The 21288-nt window shown below is 38.6% G+C and overlaps 2 protein-coding genes across 5 annotated transcripts in view; both read right to left on the bottom strand.

Annotated features, from left to right (window-relative positions):
- Nucleotides 1–135: 135 nt before the first annotated feature.
- On the bottom strand, nucleotides 136–4507 carry LOC127622256 (cytochrome c oxidase subunit 7A2, mitochondrial). Its single transcript, XM_052096291.1, has 4 exons — nucleotides 4379–4507; nucleotides 3556–3633; nucleotides 1439–1523; nucleotides 136–306 (listed from the first exon to the last, which is right to left on the bottom strand). The coding sequence occupies exons 1-4, from the start codon at nucleotides 4403–4405 to the stop codon at nucleotides 251–253; spliced, it is 246 nt and encodes an 81-aa protein (XP_051952251.1). The 5' UTR covers nucleotides 4406–4507; the 3' UTR covers nucleotides 136–250.
- A 1180-nt stretch (nucleotides 4508–5687) lies between these two features.
- Nucleotides 5688–21288, bottom strand: part of LOC127622368 (filamin-A-interacting protein 1-like) — a 32742-nt gene continuing 17141 nt past the window's right edge. For 2 of the 4 annotated variants that reach the window (XM_052096452.1, XM_052096453.1), the window contains exons 4-6: nucleotides 19762–19940; nucleotides 11711–14468; nucleotides 7817–9026 (exon numbers count right to left, since the gene is read on the bottom strand). In XM_052096452.1, coding sequence (XP_051952412.1) covers nucleotides 8847–9026; nucleotides 11711–14468; nucleotides 19762–19940 — 3117 coding nt within the window. In that variant the 3' untranslated portion in view covers nucleotides 7817–8846. The other 2 variants (XM_052096454.1, XM_052096455.1) reach the window with 2 other exon arrangements.

Below are 21288 nucleotides of genomic sequence, written 5' to 3'. Positions count from 1 at the left end.
GAGCTTTAAGGTTGGGGGTTTTGAAAAATCCCTAACCCTAAATTATGAGCAATAGTAGCCATAGTGCATAAATCCAATGATTAAACATCCATATTATCTTTGAGTACAATAAATGACAAAAGGCAGGACTTGTCTGTTTATGAGAGGCACAGTTTATTTTCCTCAAATCTTTTTGGTCCCATTTACCTTCCAAATAAAAGAATACAAATATATTCTGAGAAAATCTTCACATTTTAACAGAAATACGTCCTCAGTTCTTCTTTGGGACAGCTGCCTTCAATAGTTCATATATGACACATGCAACTCCTGAAATGAAATGGATGACTGATTAGTGATTATTTATCATATTTATTATCAATACACTTTACAGAACTTTAGTGTCTTATATTGCTGTTCCCATCGATTTAAATGGTAAATGGTCTGCACTTATATAGCGCCTTTTTAAGCCTTAACGGTATTCAAAGCGCTTTACACTGCATCTTATTCACCCATTCACACACCAATGGCAGCAGAGCTGCTATGTAAGGTGCTAGCCTGCCATTGGGAGCAACTTGGGGTTCAGTGTCTTGCCCAAGGACACTTCAGCATGTGGAGTCATGTGGGCCGGGAATCGAACCACCAACCCTGTGATTAGTGGCCGACCCGCTCTACCAACTGAGCCACAGCTGCCCAAGAACTTTAAAGCTTTGTTTTAAAGCTTTGTTTAAAGCTCTTGAGAGCTCTTCAACTTACTGTAGTTACAGATTTTTAAAACCCAAACCATGTCCACAAGACAGAAACCGGATTGAAACAATGTTCATTTTTGCAATACTGTTATAAATGTAACCTTGGCTAAGCTCCACCCCCTGTGGTTACCGCTGCTCCCTCTGACAAGCTTTGCAGAAATTCCCAGTTTTTGGCTAAATATTCTCAGACACTAAATTGATAATATTCTTACATGTGCTGGAATGAAGAGTTACATTTTAAACATATTTATCTCACGTTTGTTGTAAATAAAAAAATTTAATTAGACAGTAGAAGTTAGAAGGTCCCCTGTATAATTTACAGCATTAGCTGATAAATAATTTATTTTATATGTCAGCAAAATGCATATTGTAACTAAAATATGCCCATGTGTATTGATATTGTATCGAAATCAGAATCGAATGGGGAAATCTGTATCAATACCCCGTCCTATTATTAAACAATGGTCTTTATATAGTCAAACCGTAATAACCACAAAAGTATGATTTCTGTTTTCCTGTGCTATTACTATGGTTTCACTATGAATATTATGGTTAAAATATGATTACTTTAGTAAAACCATGTTAATTTTAATGCAAGGGAATGTCAAATGTATTGCTAGGGCATGTAAAACTGTCCTCTAAAGGGCTCCGTACTGTCCAGCACGCTTAAACTTAAAGTGCTCTGGGTGTGCTGTACACAAGCACTGACATACCCAGCACTGTGAACCCCATAGTTGCCCGGTATAGAACAGTGTCACCGACTCCTCCCTTTAGATGAACTGGCATTCCATTCGCTTCCTAAACAGCAACAAAATATATAATGTTTTTAAAATCGTACAGTATATACACACAGCATTTTAACAAAGTGACAAAACTTACACTTACAGGAAATGCAGTTAACGCTTTATCACAGCAGTTTTCAATAAAAACTATTTCACTGCTAATATTGCTGACTCCTTTTTGTTAAAATAAGTTGCTTTGAGTAAAGACGCTGACTAACACCCCTGGAGTCGCGCAATCCAATCCAGGTTGCGCTGAGTGACGCCAGCTTAGGGTCTCCTAAGCAACCAAATTGGCCCGGTTGCTAGGGAGGGCAGAGTCACATGGGGTAACCTCCTCGTGGTCACTATAATGTGGTTCTCGCTCTCGGTGGGGCGCGTGGTGAGTTGCGCGTGGATGCCGCGGAGAATAGCGTGAAGCCTCCTCATGCGCTACGTCTCCACGGTAACATGCTCGTGAAGTCACATGATAAGATGCACGCATTGACGGTCTCAGACGCGGAGGCAACTGAGATTCGTCCTACGCCACCACATGGACTTCGAGCGCATTGGGAATTTAGCATTCCAGATTGGGGAGAAAATTAATAATAAATTAATTTTTAAAAAGTTGTTTGGACCAATGACATATGATGTTTTTCTTCAGCGTTTAACATTAAGTGTAAACTTCTGGCAATAATACTGATTGATAAACAGATTACGGTGGGGGATGGGGCACAAACTTTTTACTAGTTTCAAATGGCCTATAAGTAAAGCCACATGTCAGGACCAAAAGTATTTCATCTGCGAGATGACATTATGGGTCATTGACAAATATAAGGTTGTCTGATATAATTCAAATTAGAAGTATTTTTAGAAATCTGGGTTAAAACACATGTCAAGTTTGTATAAATGCAATCTTTGACTTTGTTGTTCTTACAATTGTTTGAAAAACATTTATTGCATTTTGTAACAAACAAATTTAATATATAACATATATTTAATGACTTGTCACATTGTGCAACCATCAAGTAAATGGCATTAAAATAGTTTCCTTGCACCTTGAATGCATGAGTGTACATAACTTTTTTTTTTTTTTTTTACAAATATTATGATTTTTTAAGTCAAGACTAGAAGTTTTCTCATGGTTGCACCAAATGATTTGAACCAAAAGTGCCTTTTCATTCAAATGTCAAAATACTGAAATTTAATGATCTGACAAAATCATGATTTGTTTTTAAATCTTCACACACAAATCTTCTCTGTTTTATGATTTTTGTCACATGACAAAAAAAAAAAATCTATACATGTTGGTTACTCTACATGACTTGGTGGACAAAAGTGTTTCAAACATTAATCGTATTATAAAATAAAATAGTTTCACTGCATTTCTTCAAAGAAATAATAATAAATAATTATTCAGCACAACTCATTCAGGAATTTCAGCTTTTTGTTTTTTCTCCCCAGTTTGGAATGCCCTATTCCCAACGTGTTGTAAGTCCTCAATCCGGGTGGAGGAGGACGAATCTCAGTTGCCTCCGCGTCTGAGACTGTCAACCCGCGCATCTTATCAAGTGGCTTCTTGGGCGTGTTACCATAGAGACATAGCGCGTGTGGAGGCTTCACGCTATTCTCCGTGGCATCCACGCACAACTCACCACGCACTCCACCAAGAGCGAGAACCACATAATAGCAACCACAAGGAGGTTACCCAAGTGACTCTACCCTCCTTAGCAACCGGGCCAATTTGGTTGCTTAGGAGACCTGACTGGAGTCACTCAGCACACCCTGGATTCAAACTCACGACTCCTGGGGTATTAGTATCTTTTAATGTTTTCACCATCTCCGGACGGTTGCACCACTTGATATTTTTTACTCTAAACCCCAAGAAAAAAAAATATCATAATGACTTGGAACTCGGTGATTGAAAACATGTTCATCATAGAAGAGGTGTATTCAATTAATTGTTTTGTGTGAGTTGCATTTGTGATGTATTTCAGAATAATTTATTAGACGCCGACCAAAAAAATGAGTCACGTCACTGACCCTTATATCACAGATAAATTATGACGTACCTGAAAGATTTTCTGATTCTGTGGTACTTTATTCTCCAGTTGTCTGAGGACGGTAGTGGAGATCTGCCGTCTGCATACCTGATTAAGTGTTTGATGGAGAACACACACACACACACACACACACACACACACACACACACACACACACACACCACCAGGTGAGACATTTTTATTTAATGAAGTTTCAAATTAGTCATAGTGTAGTGTGACCCCAAAATATATTAGACACCTGTTACACACTTAAAATTTGTGAACGTTATTGCATTACATACGATTTAATTAATTTCATTTTTATAATTTTTTTTACAATTTTGTTCATTGACTTTTAATGAACTCGTGTGGCAGTGAATTTTAGTAGATTTATGAAGTCCGTTCCCCTCAGGTGTCCTAACAGAGGAACCACAGATGGAGCTCAACACGTATTCAATGAATAAATTAACAATATGTTTCGTTTTAACATTTAAATTCAAACTAAGTTTTATTTGTGAAAGGTTTTGCTTGAAAGTCACTTGCTTTTTATGATTTTATCTACAGCAGCTGTTTTTAAGTGTGCCCTACGTTTACAATAAATAACTTTAGCCAATTTTTATCATCAAACTTGAAAGTCAAACTAAAAGCTTCATTGTTTTCACTGATTGTGAACGTGCAGAAAGTCAAACACTTCATGACTTCCTGGTTTACGCTCTTCTGAATAACAGTCCTTAAAAAACTAGCTTGGCATTTGATTTTGACGTGAAAAGAATACACGATAAATGATTTATAAACTGCCACACATTCTCTACCTTTACATAATGAGTAACATTACAATATTTGTAATAATTACCAGAAATTGTCGGAACATCTTTAGCATGTGTATGAATGAATGTCACGGAACAGAAGTAGCCGCCACCTGCTGTCCAGGAGAGGAACTGCTTTTCTTCTTCTTCTTCTTCTTCGTCTTCTTCTGCTTCTTCTTCTTCGTTTTTTTAATTGGCGGTTCGCATTCTTAGACAGTGCACTACCGCCATCTACTGTGTGTAATGGCTCAGAGACAGAAACTGCTGTTTTATTACATGCGCGATTATATGGCTAGCTAGCTAGATAGTCTTTTTAATATAAAACCTCACCCATGTTCAGAAACAAATAAACAAACATGGTAGTACAATGGTGTATTTTGGTTATGTTGTATGGAGTTGCAGTGATGCTATTACTTCATCACCATATTCTAAGGCCATAGTGTACACTAAAGAGCTATTAGCTAACGTTATGAATAATAATTATTATCATATTTGAATATGCAAATTAATCTTAATTTACATCTGTGTTTTTGAGACTCCACAACAAGGGATCGGGCATTGAAATGTCCTTTCCTTTTTTTGTTTTTGTCTGTAAAGGTGCACTCAGTAACTTTTTTGCCCATTGTACAAAGGGGCCTCAGTTTGTTCCTTGGAGGCAGCAGTTTGTCCCCCCCATCCTAACCCTAACCATATGGAGCCTGTAAGGCTGAACACCCTTCAAGGATCAACCAGAGGCACCTTTCTCCCATCGCAAAATGTTGTCTTAGCGTAAATGAGTAGGAATCGGCTGGTCATGTGATTCTGACATGGCAGCCCCCATGTGCGGACCCTCTCCATAGAATAATACAGCTTTTAAAGGTTCCTAATATGACTGGAGTCTTCATTTTAATGTGAGTGCTTATGATTTCCTACATAGGGGCCTACTCCTAAAGACGTGAATTGTAATTTTGCAATAGGCCTATAGGCTACACCTTTTTTAATGAGGAAAAAATTAATGAGTGCACCTTTAAGATACCCATCTTGATATAAACACACATAGTTATAGTCTTCATAAATGGAATCTCAAAGTTAAATTCGCTTACAATGCTCATGTAAATGTATTTGTCTCTGAAATGTGATAGCTTGGTGCAGATAATAACACACCTAGACGCACACTCTAAAGTGAGGGATTACACCGCATTTACAAAGGTCAGATGATATGCACAATTAAATTAAATTGCAGATTCTCATTAAGGCCTATGCAGTTCACTATTCTGTGTGGTTAATAGTGTTATTCATATACTTGACTGAATGTATCATGCACTTTATCAAATGATGAGCCTTTTTGAGACTATTGTAATTCATTTTAAAGCTGTATATTTATTGAAACACATCAGTGCCATTAGCAAAGGAATTCTTCATAAATGATCCCTGATCATGAAACGTTTAGCAAACACTTTATTTAATATTAGACCAGCGTTTGAAGTCAACATGAAACAGTGGATTTGATTTGATTTGATTTGATTTGTCAGGAACTGATTGGATTGTGAAAAGTGGGCTATGGCAGGGCGGAGGGCGGGCCGGGTCGTGATTATACACATCCGGTCCAATATCAGGCTAATTAAGCCTCGGAGAGGGATAAAGGCCAATGGCAGACGGTGGTGCGACAAGAGAGAGATCGTTTACGGACATGTCCATCGTGTGTGTGTGTGTGTGTGTGTGTGTGTGTGTGTGTGTGTGTGTGTGTGAGCGTGTATTTATCACTTTGTGGGGACCAAATGTCCCCATAAGGATAGTAAAACCCGAAATTTTTGACCTTGTGGGGACATTTTGTCGGTCCCCATGAGGAAAACAGCTTATAAATCATACTAAATTATGTTTTTTGAAAATGTAAAAATGCAGAAAGTTTTCTGTGAGGGTTAGGTTTAGGGGTAGGGTTAGGTTTAGGGGATAGAATATAAAGTTTGTACAGTATAAAAACCATTACGTCTATGGAAAGTCCCCATAAAACATGGAAACACAACATGTGTGTGTGTGTGTGTGTGTGTGTGTGTGTGTGCGTGTGCGTGTGCGTGAGCCTGTATTTATCACTTTGTGGGGACCAAATGTTCCCATAAGGATAGTAAAACCCGAAATTTTTGGCCTTGTGGGGACATTTTGTCGGTAACCATGAGGAAAACAGCTTATAAATCATATTAAATTATGTTTTTTGAAAATGTAAAAATGCAGAAAGTTTTCTGTGAGGGTTAGGTTTAGGGGTAGGGTTAGGTTTAGGGGATAGAATATAAAGTTTGTACAGTATAAAAACAATTATGTCTATGGAAAGTCCCCATAAAACATGGAAACACAACATGTGTGTGTGTGTGTGTGCCGTTTAAGTTTAATCATTAAAATATTATTTATGTCGACAAGCCGGTTCTCGCCTCCTTTCCATTGAACTACGTTACATGGGCGTATCATAATGGAGGCAGAACTGGAGGTTGCAGTGGCTTGTGGAGGACACGAATGAGCGATACCACATATTTTCTTTTCGATTTGATACCAAGTACCAAAAAGGGCCTATACAAGTACTGTTTTTGCATTACTGGAAATACTATTGGTAATTTTATCCATTTAACGTTAGACTATTTCTGAAAGCCATGCTTTTTTTTTTATTCATAGGCCTAAGTCGTAAATTATCAGACATTTATTGTTGTTTGTTGTTAGCTTTATAACCAATTCTAATATGCATTTATAAGAAATGAGCAGTTGTGTGTTTCGGTCAGTACTGCGCATTAAGAGCCAAAGAAGAAATCGATCAAATTATCCCATTTTTTGTCACTTTGAATCTTATTAAACCCAATCGTTTTTTGTTTTTTGGGGGGTAAATAAATAATGAAATTACTCATTTATTAAAAATATTCAGTATCGATATTTTGTGTGATTATTGATCATCTGAATACAGCATAAGCTCTGGAAATAGACTAGTGGAGAACTAAAAATACTGAAACATCACCAGTACCAGACCGGCACACAATTTTGAGGCTTTTTGGACGTGGAAACTGAAGGTCAAGTTCACCCTAATAAATAGGATCCATTTTGATTTCATGCTGACTTCAATCAAATATGTTCTCTCATCGAAGCAATTCATCTTATAATACATCAACAAACAAAAAAAGAAAAAGACCAGGGTGTCTCAAATACTGCAACTTTTCATTTGCATCTCAAAATCATGACTTTTCTTTCTCTATCCTTCTTTACTGGCATCCAGTGTTCGACAGTCTCCAGTCTGTCTTAATGTCTTTAATCATAGACTGTGGTGCATATATTCCACCAGACTACAGATCGTTGTGCTTCTTTAACCCAGTTTGATAGATCTGCAACCCATTCTGTCCGTGTCAGAGTTTCCAGGGCTCACTGTCACCTCAGGTGTGGAAGTAGATTATAGTGAAGCAGGAGCACATCTGAATTAAATTCTCAGCACGGCTCTCGATTCACATGGAGCCAACATTCTCTGTGGATGAAAACAGGGAAAATGAGTTTCTACCGAAACACCATAGAAATGATCTCTTGAGATCTGGGGATGACTTCATGGAAATAATCTGTTTTAAATTCTTGTAAGTGCTTTCGAGCAGCCAAGATCACGCATGGTGAAAATATTTTATGATGGTTTTCTTGGAATCTGAGCTTTATATGTCATTAATGAGTGGCGTCATTAGCAAGCCTTAAATGGAATTTAATGTAAGTCTATTTTATATGAGCTTAACTTGCATTGAATCCAGAATATCGCATAACATTTCAGGAATAATATCAAATTCCTTCATGGTCAGGACCTTCCACAATGGGTCGTCTATACATTCATGTCAAAGTCTGTTAATCAATGAGTGTTTAATGATGCAGGTCTGGCAGAGTTTATCCAATAAACATGCTTTACTTATAGCAATATGTTATAAATGGTTATTCACACCTAATGGAGGTTTCCTGATCTACTGTAATTCCTGTGTTTCTAAGCAGATAATTGTACACTGAATATATAAATAATATTTCGGTGTGTCTGAGATGCAGCCTGGCAGGTGGATCACGTGATCTGACAAAAATATAAATACCAAAAAATATATACAAATTATATTTCAGATTCTGAAAACAGAAAAAAATGATGTATTTATTTAGTGGAATCACAAAAGAGACATTCTGTGACATTTGATACAATATATTTGCAGCTCCTACGAAACCTCCACAAGCATTTTTATCAAATAAAACATTAGTGAAATGGTAAATGGAAAATAAATATGAATGGAAAAACAGGGTTAGTCAAATTGTGCTCTAGCAGAAAAAAACAACAAAAAACAAACATGCATGAAAATGCCAATTTGTGTGAGTTTGAACCATAAATCTGTACATATGGATAATTTGACATACAATATTTACAATACAAATGCAGTATAATGATGTTCCTCAATACAAACAATTGCTTTGTTTTGCATTGCAAATTATTTCAGATTTCATTCAGTTCTGTAGCGCCTAGACTAATTCCAGTGCCACATGAATGAGTCGATCTCAGCTCTTTCCACCAGCTGTTGAGCTGCAAACTGCAGTTTTCCTCAGTTCAATTTTCATAGACTGGCTCTCAGAGCGTGACGCCGTGGACGGACCTAAGACCACTTTCCCTGTTTTCATACCTTTTGACACGGGGATTCGTGTTGCCGTGGAGCGAGGTGACAGCACATCCGTTCCATGCTGGAAAAAGACAAGTGAAATATTATAGTATATTCTAAATAAATAATAAAACAACAAATAAAACGGGACAGATTTGGCCATCTTATAAAATTAAATTAAATTATATATTGCAGGACAGGTGTGGCCAAAATGCAATATTGATATAATAAAATAATATAAAATAAAACAAAACAGGTGTGGCCATCTGGTATATTTATAATTTTATCCTCTTTAATCTACTTGCTATTTATTTTATTAAAGGTGCACTCATTATAAAAGTTGAACTCCTAAAAGACATCGTGAGCGCACACAATAAAATGAAGACTCCAGTCATATCAGTAACCTTATAAAAAGCTGTTTTATTATACATGGAGAGGGTCCGCCAGGGCTGGACTGGTAATCTGGCGGGCTGGACTGGTAATCTGGCATACCGTGCATTTTCCCGGTGGGCCGACGCACTTTGGGGCCGATCAGGGGTGGGCTGGCCAGCGGGAGAACAGAGCAGGCCGGTGGGTCAGCCACATAATGGGCCGAATGGGCCGCGATAAGCTAAAATGTGCCGCAAAAAGGCAATGCGATATGCAGAAAAGGACAACGGACACTCAACAACTTTTAGATCACCCAAGCCCCGCCCCAGCCTGATATCTCTTCCCAGTCCAGCACTGGGGTCCGCACATGGGGGCTGCCATATTTGAATCACATGACTACTAGCCGAATACTACTTGCTTAATCTCAGTAACCGTACTGATATTTGACACTTTCACTCATTGATTAAAGTAATCATGGCTGACTGTGAATACTACATCTCTACAATGGCACCTGAAACTGAAAACTGTTGATGCTTTAAATAATGCAGCTTCCAAACCACTAGGTGTCACTGTAAGTCCAAGATGACACAAAGACAAAAGTTACTGACTGCACCTTTAAATTAAGTGAAAGTACCCCATGTCTTTATACAAATGCTTTAAGTTTTATTTAAGTGAAATATTTTGTTTGAAACTTCTTGTATCTTCATAAGCAAAAATGTCAGATATTCTGCCATGCATGAACTCATACACAACACTTTAACTGTAACTGCTTCCTCTGGGTTTTAAGATTGGTGTTTAATTTAGTAGGTATTGCTAGGCAAGGATAGGCAGGTTAACCCAGTTGTGGTCACACATAATTCTAAATGGTGGGTAGATATTTCAGGTCAACTTTTTAACCAGTTAAACACAAGGGAGGTTTGTCAGTTGGTGCCACAATCTCAAGGATTTTCTTGACAAGCTTTCTTGGGTGAGATTTTCATGTCAGTACATTCCAGTGTTAGTTAGGTCTTGCTCAGACTGCCACTAAAAATCAGATTTTTGGCATATCCAGATTATATCCAGATGAGTTTTTAATAGTGGGGTGGCTGTGGCTCAGTTGGTAGAGCGGGTCGGCCACTAATCGCAGGGTTGGTGGTTCGAATCCTGGCCCACATGACTCCACATGCTGAAGTGTCCTTGGGCAAGACACTGAACCCCAAGTTGCTCCCTAGCTCCTTGCATGGCAGCTCTGCCGCCATTGGTGAATGTGTGCGTGAATGGGTGAATGAGTCACAATGTAAAGTGCTTTGAATACCGTTAAGGTTAAAAAGTTGCTATATAAGTGCAGACCATTTACCATAGTCTGGACAGCAAAAAAAAACACATGAAATCAGATTTTTCTGAATCTGATTCAAACCTCATCGGGAGGTGGAATCAATGCAATTGGAATCCGATTTTTTCAGATGCGTCTCAGTCCGGATGCTCTGGCTGCACAAATAGGATTTCAGATGGTCTTTTGCATCACTCTTAACACAATGATGTCAAAAATCGGTGACTGCAGCACAGAACATCACAATACTTACCAGTCTCCTGGTAAAATATTACCAGGAGACGGCACCGCGATTGGACAGGGTGCTTATTTGGAAAGCGAGATGATGCACCTCCATTTTTCCCACATCTCTTTTGAAATCATTGTCTCGTGGGTACGCCTACGTCATTAACAAAGCAACCCATGCAGATAGGTTGGTTATGTCTGAATGAGCAAATCTGATTTGATCAATAGTGCGGACAGTCTGCATGAAAATATCTGATTTGAGAAAAAAATCTGATTTGCCTGCAGTCTGAACATAGTCATAGCGATCATAACTAATGTAGAGAATGTATCAGATTCATCTATACCTTGAAAGAGAGCTATCTAGGGAGCAGACACCCCCTGATATCATTTTGAAACATTTCAGAAGCAACTGTAATATAGAAGATTGAATATGATCCTTTTAGTTTTAGTGACCAAAAAATCTGATAGTATTAATTGTTAAAATGACCATTTTTGGTCAATGTCTATGGGGCCATTCAGACCGAACGAATTTTTAAGTCTGACTGCACTGTTATTTAATTGTTTTTCTATGTAAACATGCTCTAGATGGACATCTCTGACTTGAACATCGTACACAAGAGTGCCATGTTTTTCAGATCCTATGTCAGTTCACAAAAACTTCAACTTTTAAAAACATGTCTTGAGACACATGCGTTCGTTCTAGTTGTTGTGCTGCATATGTTTGTTTAGCACAAAAATGTGTTTGGTCTGAGCAGCCCCTAATAAAGTCTATATCCAAACTCTATTGACAATGTTTCTATCACAGCATTACACACTTCTAAATGCATAACAGAGGGACAGAAAATATAAAGCCTGGTACTCACGACAGATTGAGTCGATCTTGAAGGGGCAGAGGTGATAGGGGTAATTGTAATGCTGCTGGTTACTTTGCCCTGGGTTGAGTTACCCTGTCGAAGAGAGCGCACAACTGTTCCTGTAGACATCTCTGAGCTAACACCTTTAGGCCAAACCGTTACTGTTCCACTTCTGTCATCCTGAGGTTTCTTGAACCCAGGTGATCCCAGATGGATATGGATCTTGTTGTCTTCTGTGGTGATAATATTGGAGTTGTACTTCCGGATGGGCAATGGAACGGTCTGCTTTTCAGGGGTCAACTTAAACACAGCCCTTCCCATGGTCGACTCTTGGGGTTCTGGAGACCCACACGCCTGAGAGACTGGGACGGCGCTAACAGTGATGATGGACAGAGGTGAGGTAGGTTGTTCTTTGCCTTTTTCTGGAGATTTAGCTCTGGAGATGGTCGTGATAGTGACTGGAGACTTCACTCGTTCAGGTCCAGTAGCCCCTTCATTGGCCTTGGATTTTGGCAGCATAGAAGAAGGAACGATTGTTATGCGGGGTTTTTGGAGTCCAAGAGTTGGTATGATAGTGGTACTGGAGAAGAAGTCCTCAGCACATGGGCTGGTGATCTCCAATCTAGCCGTGCTGTTTTGATAGTTTGGGGTCACCTTAATATGGAGTGGCTGACCGGTTTTCTGAGACATGGATAGTTCTGGTGATGATGGCAATGTTGTTCCATTGACCTGTTGGTTTGTTTGGTCTGAGGGACGCTCCTGTGTGATAGTTACGGCATCTTTCTTTTTCATCCAAGGGCTCCATGATTTTCTCATCCCCAACTCTGCAGCTGCCGGTGGATAACGGTCCAGCACTGTTGGTTTCTTGAGACCTTTTTGTCTCAAATTGCTCATGATATGATTTTCCTCCAGAAACGACTTCTGGATGAACACAGCTGGAGTCTCGTACTCCATGTGCTGACTGATATCTCCATCAGTCTGGACTGCAGTAGAAGCCACAGGAACGTCCACAAGTCTTCTTCCATTCATGCTGGGTCTCAGGGCACGGCTGTAGCGTTTAGTGGATTCCAGCTCTGTGGTTAGTTTGAGAACTTCTTGACTCATGTTTTTATTTTTATCCTCCTCTTCAAAAAACCTCTGTTGGAGAAATGTGTAGTCTACTTGAAGCTGTGACAGCTGATCCTCCTTGTTCATGAGCTCATGAATCTTCTCCTTTAGAGCTCGGACATCGGCCTGAAGATCTCTTGTTTTGGCCTCTTCTATCTTGCAACGTAGTCTCATCTCAGCTTCTTGGCTTACCAACTCTCCTTTTTCTATGGCCTTGTTCTTGGTGATCTGCATCTTCATTTCCTCCAGAAGCTGTGACAGTGCATTGGCTTTGTCTTGCTCAGTTCTAAACTTCTTCTCGAGCAGGTCATACTCATCCTCTGTCTTCAACAAATCACCCTCCACAACCTCAAGCTTTTTCAGGCGGTTCCTGAGTCTCTCGATCTCCCGTGTGAGTTCCTTTACCTTGTTGTCCTCATCAGGATATCCAACCTTGTCCATATAAACACTGTTTCTAGAAGATTCACATTCTGCCTCCATTTTCTCGTCCATTTTACTTTGCATCTGACCTATCTTTGCACTCAGATCCTTCCTTTTCTCTTCTTCACTTGCAAGTTCAGACTTCAGGTCCTCTTTTTCCTTGGTTAGGGTGGATACTTTCATCTCCATCTCTGACTTCAGTTTAAGAAGCTTTTTACTCTCCTCGATTAGCTTTTCCGTCACCACCATGACTTTGCACTGCTCAGCTTTAAACATATTGTTTATTTCTTCACTTTTCTGCTCCTCCTGTTTGATTCGTTCCGCCATGTTCTTTCTCTCATCCATTAGGATCACTGTGAATGACTTAAGTTTTGTCAAGTCATCCTTTACACTCATCTCAGCCTTTTCCAGTCTTGTCTCCGAGCACTCAAGTTCTTTTATGTGGTTTTTAACTGATTCTAGCTCGCACACCAAGTTCTTCATCAAGGATCTTTCTCTCTCTAGGTTGGTGTGAAGCTGAGCACACTCTGATTTGCTCACATTAAAAGCTCCCTCCAGTTTCTCTAGATTCATCATCCTCTTCTGCAGTTTCTCCACCTCCAGTTTCAGCTCACAACTATGGTTCTCCTCATCTTGAAGTCTCCTCTTTAGCTCCTTGCACTGTGCCTCTGTTTTCGTGATCTCCTCGTCTTTGCCCTCCATCTCCAGCACTCTCTTCCGAAGATTCTCCAGCTCAGCCATAACGCTGGAGTTTCCACACTCCCCTCTGCTTATCTTTTCGCGAAGGTCTTGCAGGTCCTCCTCACATTTCTGCTGTTTACGATTGGTGTCCTCCAGCTCCTCAATCCTGCGTGACAGGCTTGCCAGCTTCAGACGCAGCTGTCGGCTCTCAGAATCCTGTTTGGCCAGTTTGGCGGTCATCTCCTCATGTTCCTGTACAAAGTTGGTGGTCTTATGCTCTAGGTCCAGCTCCAACCTCTGGATATTTTGGCTGTCTTCTTTAGCTTTGCTGTTGGCGATCTCAAGCTGTTGTTCCCTTTCATGAAGCTTCTTGTTGAGGCCCTGGATCTTTTGCTTCTGCTGGTCAACCTGCTCAATATGAAGCTGCCTTTCATCCACCAGCATGAGTGCAAATGATTTCAGGTTGACAAGCTCCTCGTGAACTTTCTCAAGACGTTTGCTGTGATCCTTGTCCTTACGAGCCTGGTACGCCTTCTCTTGTTCCAACAGTCTCTTGAGTCTGGTGAAAATAAAGAAGATTGGAGATTAAAGCTGGTTTATTCCCATTCACAATAAAGGTCAAATCATTTCCTTCATAGGTAACAATAAAAAGAAATAACAACATCAACAACCATGCAGTATGTTCGAATATTATATTAAATAACTCTGTAAGCTGATGTGTGTAATGTTTTCAATGTTAAAGTTATTTCTCATATCCCAGATTAATGAGCAGAATTAACAATAAGTAAGCCTACTATCCAGCCCAACACAACAACATTGCATTAATCAATGATATGACTTTAATGAGGGGCTCTATTTGTAAAAAAAAAACAATGAAAGAAAAGGGGATTTTTCTGGAATCTTGTTTAAAAAACAGTGATTAGTTTTGCAATTTCATTAGGAGGCTGTACTGGAGCAGAAATGACAAAAATGTACATTTTGACACGATGACAAATTCATTGTCGTGATGGGGAAACTGCCGTTTACAACATTTGGCTTTCCCAGGAAAGTATGAAAAGATTCAGATTGAGAACTATATGGTTATGTGAATAACCATATTATAAAATGAGAAGACAAGCATGATAGTTGGGAGAACAAAGAAAGGGGTCGCATCAGTGCCTGGACACTTCTGTGATTTTCTCTGACAGTAGTTACGGCGCATTTCACGCTTGCATGAGCACAGCGTTTTAATAGCTTACGAGCAGCTTGGCACGTCAACGGGGAAAAGTTTCCACATGGCAAAAAGTCCACTAAGAGTTGAATTTGTGCCAAGAAGGACACTTGAAGAAAAGCCAATGATGCTGGTGAATGCTTACACTGATCTAGATCTGTGGGAGTCTCAAAGCAACATGTCCTTTGCAAAATAAGAGCCAGACTCTGCAAAGAGTTTAAATTCCATAAACACTTTTAATCATGCACAGTTGAGAAATTTTACATGACTTACACACTATTGCAAATGCAAGTTTCTTGCAGCACAATCAAGAATGAGCCTGTCGGTTAACCTTTCCCCATTTGCGTTCACTTCAAACTATTTTCAAACTCACCGTCTAGCTGGGAAACAGTCCAGGTAGGTCCATGCCTAACGTGGTTTGAAGTGCACAGCTTAAGTTAGTCTGCAGAGATGCTCACAGCATCACTGAAAGTTTAGCTGGATTAGCCATCCCATTCCAAACATATCATCCAGTCACCAGTGAAAGATGAATGTGGTGTGAAACAGTACTGCCCCACTTACTACTGATATCATCCTCCAACACAAAACTGTTCTGCCCTTGTTTGAGCAAAAAAGGAGGAGCCAAAAGAGAGCTTTTCATACACTCTTTCTCAGCTTTCCTCTCCTTTTCTTTTCAGAGACTGAATTCAAGACATTGTTTTAGGAAACAGTCAATTAGACTACTGGCCAATGCACTAAATGTCAAGTATCATTTCAAGGGTCGTCTTTCCAATACACATAATTAAAGTGTCCAAAATGACCCAATTACTTCCTCTCTCACTTGCAATCCAGTGTTACCATGGTAACGGACAACAATGCGAGGGAGAAGTTTTGTTTTGTGAGAACAATGTCATAGTCTTTCTCTCTCTCTCTCTCTCTCTCTCTCTCTCTCTCTCTCTCTACTCGGGTAAGCTATAGTCCTGTCACTCAGAAATGTACAGAGGAAGCAAATTGCACAAAAAATACAGAAATAAATGGAAATATAGAAACTTAAGAGGACACAGACAGATTATGCTCTTTAATAAAAATGTGTATAAACTGTTTGGCTGATGGTAAAGTGTAGGGTACTGCTAATTAAATAAAAAATATTTGAAAATAGACCAAATAATTTCATTTTTGTATATTTCTGATATGGTTGGCATGCTCAGAGTTTGATGACAGCTGGGAAATTCTTCTGAACATGTCTCTTGTTGTCATCAGATCTGCTGTGGCACATGGAAAGAAAAGCTTGTAAATCATAAATCATGTGAATGGTGATAGAACGACATCATCATTTGGTACCTACAGTATTGTCAGTGCTACTGTGAGTGGTGGTGGCGTAGTGGGCTAAAGCACTGCACTGCTAAACAGAAGGTCACTGGTTCGATCCCCACAGCCACCACCATTGTGTCCTTGAGCAAGGCACTTAACTCCAGGTTGCTCCAGGAGGATTGTCCCTGTAATAAGGGCACTGTAAGTCGCTTTGGATAAAAGTGTCTGCCAAATGCATAAATGTAAATACATACAGCAGTTTTATATTCCTGGAGGGATTCCCTGCTGTTGCTTAGGGCTGATTCGCAGGTGGCGTGATGCTGGCGTGACCTCGCATGCTGTGAATCTCTAAAATGAGAGAATCATGGAGGAATGTGCGCACACACGGGCTGGAGATGATCGTGATAACTGCAAGGAAGGGATTCTGAATGGTGCCATTTCAAAAATATATAGTGTAAAGATTATTCCACATTTCTCATGTTTTCATATTTATAATTATATTTTTCATATAACATAATAATAAAAAAAAAATACATTCTGATGGTTCATCACACAAATAAGCTTGGGTTTAAAAATGCAGTACAATAAACTAACACTCATGTGGTGTTCGGGTCATTTTTGACCAATTTTAATTTTGTTTCTTTAATAAAAAACAGTATCGCTCATCTCGAGTGGGCCAAGTTTTGATTACTTTCCTACATTTGCCATCTGCATGCACACACACACACACACACACAAACAAAATTGGACCAAATTCGATGAGTTTATGGACGTGAAAAAAGGTAACACTTGTGGTGTTCTGGGTCATTTTTGACCCACCATAGTAAATGAATGGGAGAGACTAAAACACAGAGCTTTTTTTTTAATGTGTCAAATAAACTACATAAATCAGCCGCAATGCAGAACAAACACTCACACACAATATAGGGGTGAGACTGTAACACTTTCACAATGCAGAACATTTGCACTCACACACACACACACACACACACACACAGACACACACACAGACACACACACACATTCAAATGTTACTTCACTTCACTGACTAATTTTGATGCTTGAAAAAGAAATCCCAATTTTTGCCATTGCAAAATGTTTATTTTAAGTCTTAATTTTGTACACAGAATTATTTATTACTGTCCATTGCTGTTCATTTATGCTTACTGATGTTTTTATTCTTGATATTTTTCTTGATATTTTATTGAGTTATTGAATTATAATGTTTGATGTTTGAAAAATGCTCATTCTGTCTTTCCTTTGTAGCACCATACTCAATAATTAACAATAATTATAATGTGGCACCATTGCAAAAACTGACACTTTAGAACAATACTTCAAACAAAAAATGCTAAATTATTCCTCAAAAAATTGTCCTCGATAATGTCTAAACATATCATAATGCATAACTTGTGAAAATGTCTAGAAATCCTCTTCTCTACAACCAGGCACGAAGAGTGGATCTCTGCAGTCGTTAGTGGTTCAAGGTGCACTCGGACAGTTTTTCCTCATTAAAAAAGTTGAACTCCTAAAGACATGAATTGTAATTTTGCAATATATGTATAAAATCATGATCACTTACATTCAAATGAAGACTCCAGTCATATCAGTAACCTTATAAAAGGGTTTTTTTTCTACATGGAGAGGGTCCTTTAAATAATGCAGCATCCAAGCCACTAGGTGTCAGTGTAATGGTGCGTTCACATACAACACGAAGAACATTTTCACCTTGTTTTGCTTGCGTGAGTTTGACCGCTGGATTATATATGTGTGTTTAAACTCGGAACCCGTGAGTATTCCCCCTTCTCTTCCAGAAAAGGACAGGAGGAGGGGCTTCTATGACTTGGTTCATAGTAAAGTTCAACCAATAGCAGGAATCAAGTAGACGCGCATATTTTCAACTTCCTCGCTCGCTTTCCTCCGGTCTCTGTACATGTATGACGTTGTGTCGTACAATTCCGGGTGCCCACACACCATGTCAGTGACATCCGGACAATCTCAATGCTGATAGACTTTCGCGACAACGTGTCAAGTGAATTTCTCCTTCGAGTTGAAAAATTTCAATTAGATTCGCGAATATGTGAATACGCGATTGAGGCGTTTTCGCGTGGTCGAGTCGCGCCATTCGCTTCATTCGCGTCGCCCGGCGTGATTTCGCATCTCTACGCGTCTATTTGCATCTTTGCATTGACTTTGTATGTAATTGCACCATAAGTCCAAAATGACACAAAGACTAAATTTACAGAGTGCACCTTTAAACTTGATATAATTTGATTATTCCTTTTTTCCCCATCAGATGGCAGCAATCTGCCACCAATGCATGACACTTTTGATACGTCAAAAAACCAGAATACTAATCATAATTAAACCAGAACTGAAACAAATATACATGCAATTGTGTTTTTGTTATTATTTTACTATATTATTTAACTTTATTATACTGTAACTGCACTTTTTTTAATGGACATATATTTATTTGCTTCTGTACAGAATGAAATGAATATCAAATCTCCATAATAAACTTCTAAATGGCAAACATTATATTCTTTATCAGTATCTTTGTCTTATTGCTGTCACTACAACAAAGTTGCATTCATTAATATAAGTTAAATACAGTACTTTAGTTAAAGCAAACTAACAATGAACAATACTTTTACAACATTCATTAAAGGAAATTGGAAATGGCTCATTTTTAACATATAATAAAAAATGATTGTATTTACATCAATTAACTTAATAAACAAGATTAATAAATGCTGTAAAAAAAACACAATTCTTATTTTTATTTATTTTTTCATAATACATTGATATGATATATTGAATATTGAATAATTTATGCTTTAAATAACATGATACAATATATTATATCACTATTATATATATTGAAAATTTGATTTTGAACTTAATTTATCATGATGTTTCTTTGTGAGAGCCACGCGTTTATTAAATAAACTGACCTAATTGGCTATTAATCACATTAATTAAAGCTCACCCCTTCATTTGAGGACACTTTGAGACACGGTTGACCTGCGGAGCTCCCTATGAAGTCATTAGTGTTCAGTTGAGTCTATTCATGTCCATTTATAACACAGAAGGTCTAATCACTGGTGTTCTAAAGGGCCTCACTGTGTTTGTTTTTGTCTACAGAGGGCTTTACTTAGAAGACCTCTACACTAATGACAGGGCTCTTGCTGCCATCCCTTCATCTGCCGCTATAGGACTCATTGTGTGATGCAAACCAGCCTTTGGTTACCTATAGAATCATGTGCAATGTGCAATTCATGGCTCTGATGCAACGTGATTTGATGAGGACACACACACAATTTCACACATTAATTTCTCCTCTTCTCACCTCTCTCGTTCCTGTTCCAGAAGGTTGGTGAAATCGTCACTTTTGTTCATGAAGTCGACGTGCTTGCGTTTTTCACCCTCCAGTTCTGCAACTGTCCGTCTGTGGCATTTCTCTGCCAACAGCAGCTGTTCTAGCATTCGTCTGTATGTCTCCCGCTGTTTCTCCTCCAAACGGTCCAACTTTAGAGAAAGATTGATTATAGTAATTATTATAATTTAACAAAACCTTACTACAACATATGACACTATATACTGAACTGATTGCAAAACTGTTACAATTCTGTGCAAGGTTTCAAAACGTGGATAACTGTAATAAAAAAAGCATATATTATTTAAATTGTAAAACATTTGGATTTTGATTATTACAAATAAAATTATCTTTATTTTGAGGCCTATTTCAGCTGATACTGTTATGTGTTATTAATTGTGATTATCTCAATTAATTAATCTGAAAATTCAGTAATTAATTCGATTTAAAAAATGTAATCGATTAACAGCCCTAGGATTTGTACATAATGGTAATATTTGTTGTGCTTCCTTTATACAGAGTTTAAATGACAAAAATAGTTACTGTATTTTTTGTACAGTAATTTCATAAAATAAATGAATCTTAAAGAGCACCTATACAGGTTTTTCAAATGTTACCTTTCATGTAGTGTTATATAGCTGTTTGTGCATGTAAAAAAGTCTGCAAATTTGGAAAAAAGAAAACAAAAAAGACAAAGATACACAAATACAACTAATTTGCCAGGGTAAGGAGAGAAAAAAACAAAAACAAAAACCAGGAAGTAATTTGTTAACAAAAAACCCGCCTCTGGTCTTCATTGGCTGCTAGCGAACAGCTTTGACCCACCCTCAAACACTACATTAAGCGGTAGACCAATCACAACAGACTGGGACATCTGACCAATCAGAGCAGAGTAGGCTCTCTGAAAGGCGGAGTTTAGAATGAACGATTTATGGTGCGTTCACATACAACGCAAAGCGAGTTTGACCGCTTGTTTAACGCAATCGAGTAACGCAAACCCACGAGTATTCCCCCTTCTCTTCCGGAAAAGGACAGGAGGAGGGGCTTCTACGACAACGTATCTTTCCGCTCTCAACCATGGCCGATATCACAACGATTGCTGCTCTGTAACTGTTGTGGAAGTCCCAGATACGTTGACGTTGTGGCATACGATTCCGGGACCCACACACCGCTGCAACCAATTTCTCATCCATTTAACACGCGAATTAAACGAATTCAAGTTTTCATTCGCGCCATCCGCCGCGAATTTGCGTCTTTGCAGTGACTTTGTATGTAATCGTGCCGTGCAAAACGCTCGTTCCACGTTGTAGTTGAACGCACCATTAGAACGGATCATTGAACGAGTCGTTTTTGACTCTGGGGAAAAAAAGGTAATGCTGCCATTTAAATTATGAGCAAATTAACATGTTTTTTTTTGTTTTTTTTTTTTGACCTTGGAATGTAAATCTATTGTTTGAGACCTTTAAAACAAAATTAGGCTAATAAATAAATATCTTAAAA

The sequence above is a fragment of the Xyrauchen texanus genome, chromosome 28, assembly GCF_025860055.1.
Source record: "Xyrauchen texanus isolate HMW12.3.18 chromosome 28, RBS_HiC_50CHRs, whole genome shotgun sequence".
NCBI classification, from domain to species: Eukaryota; Metazoa; Chordata; class Actinopteri; order Cypriniformes; family Catostomidae; genus Xyrauchen; species Xyrauchen texanus.
This window is presented reverse-complemented; position numbering and strand designations above follow the sequence as displayed.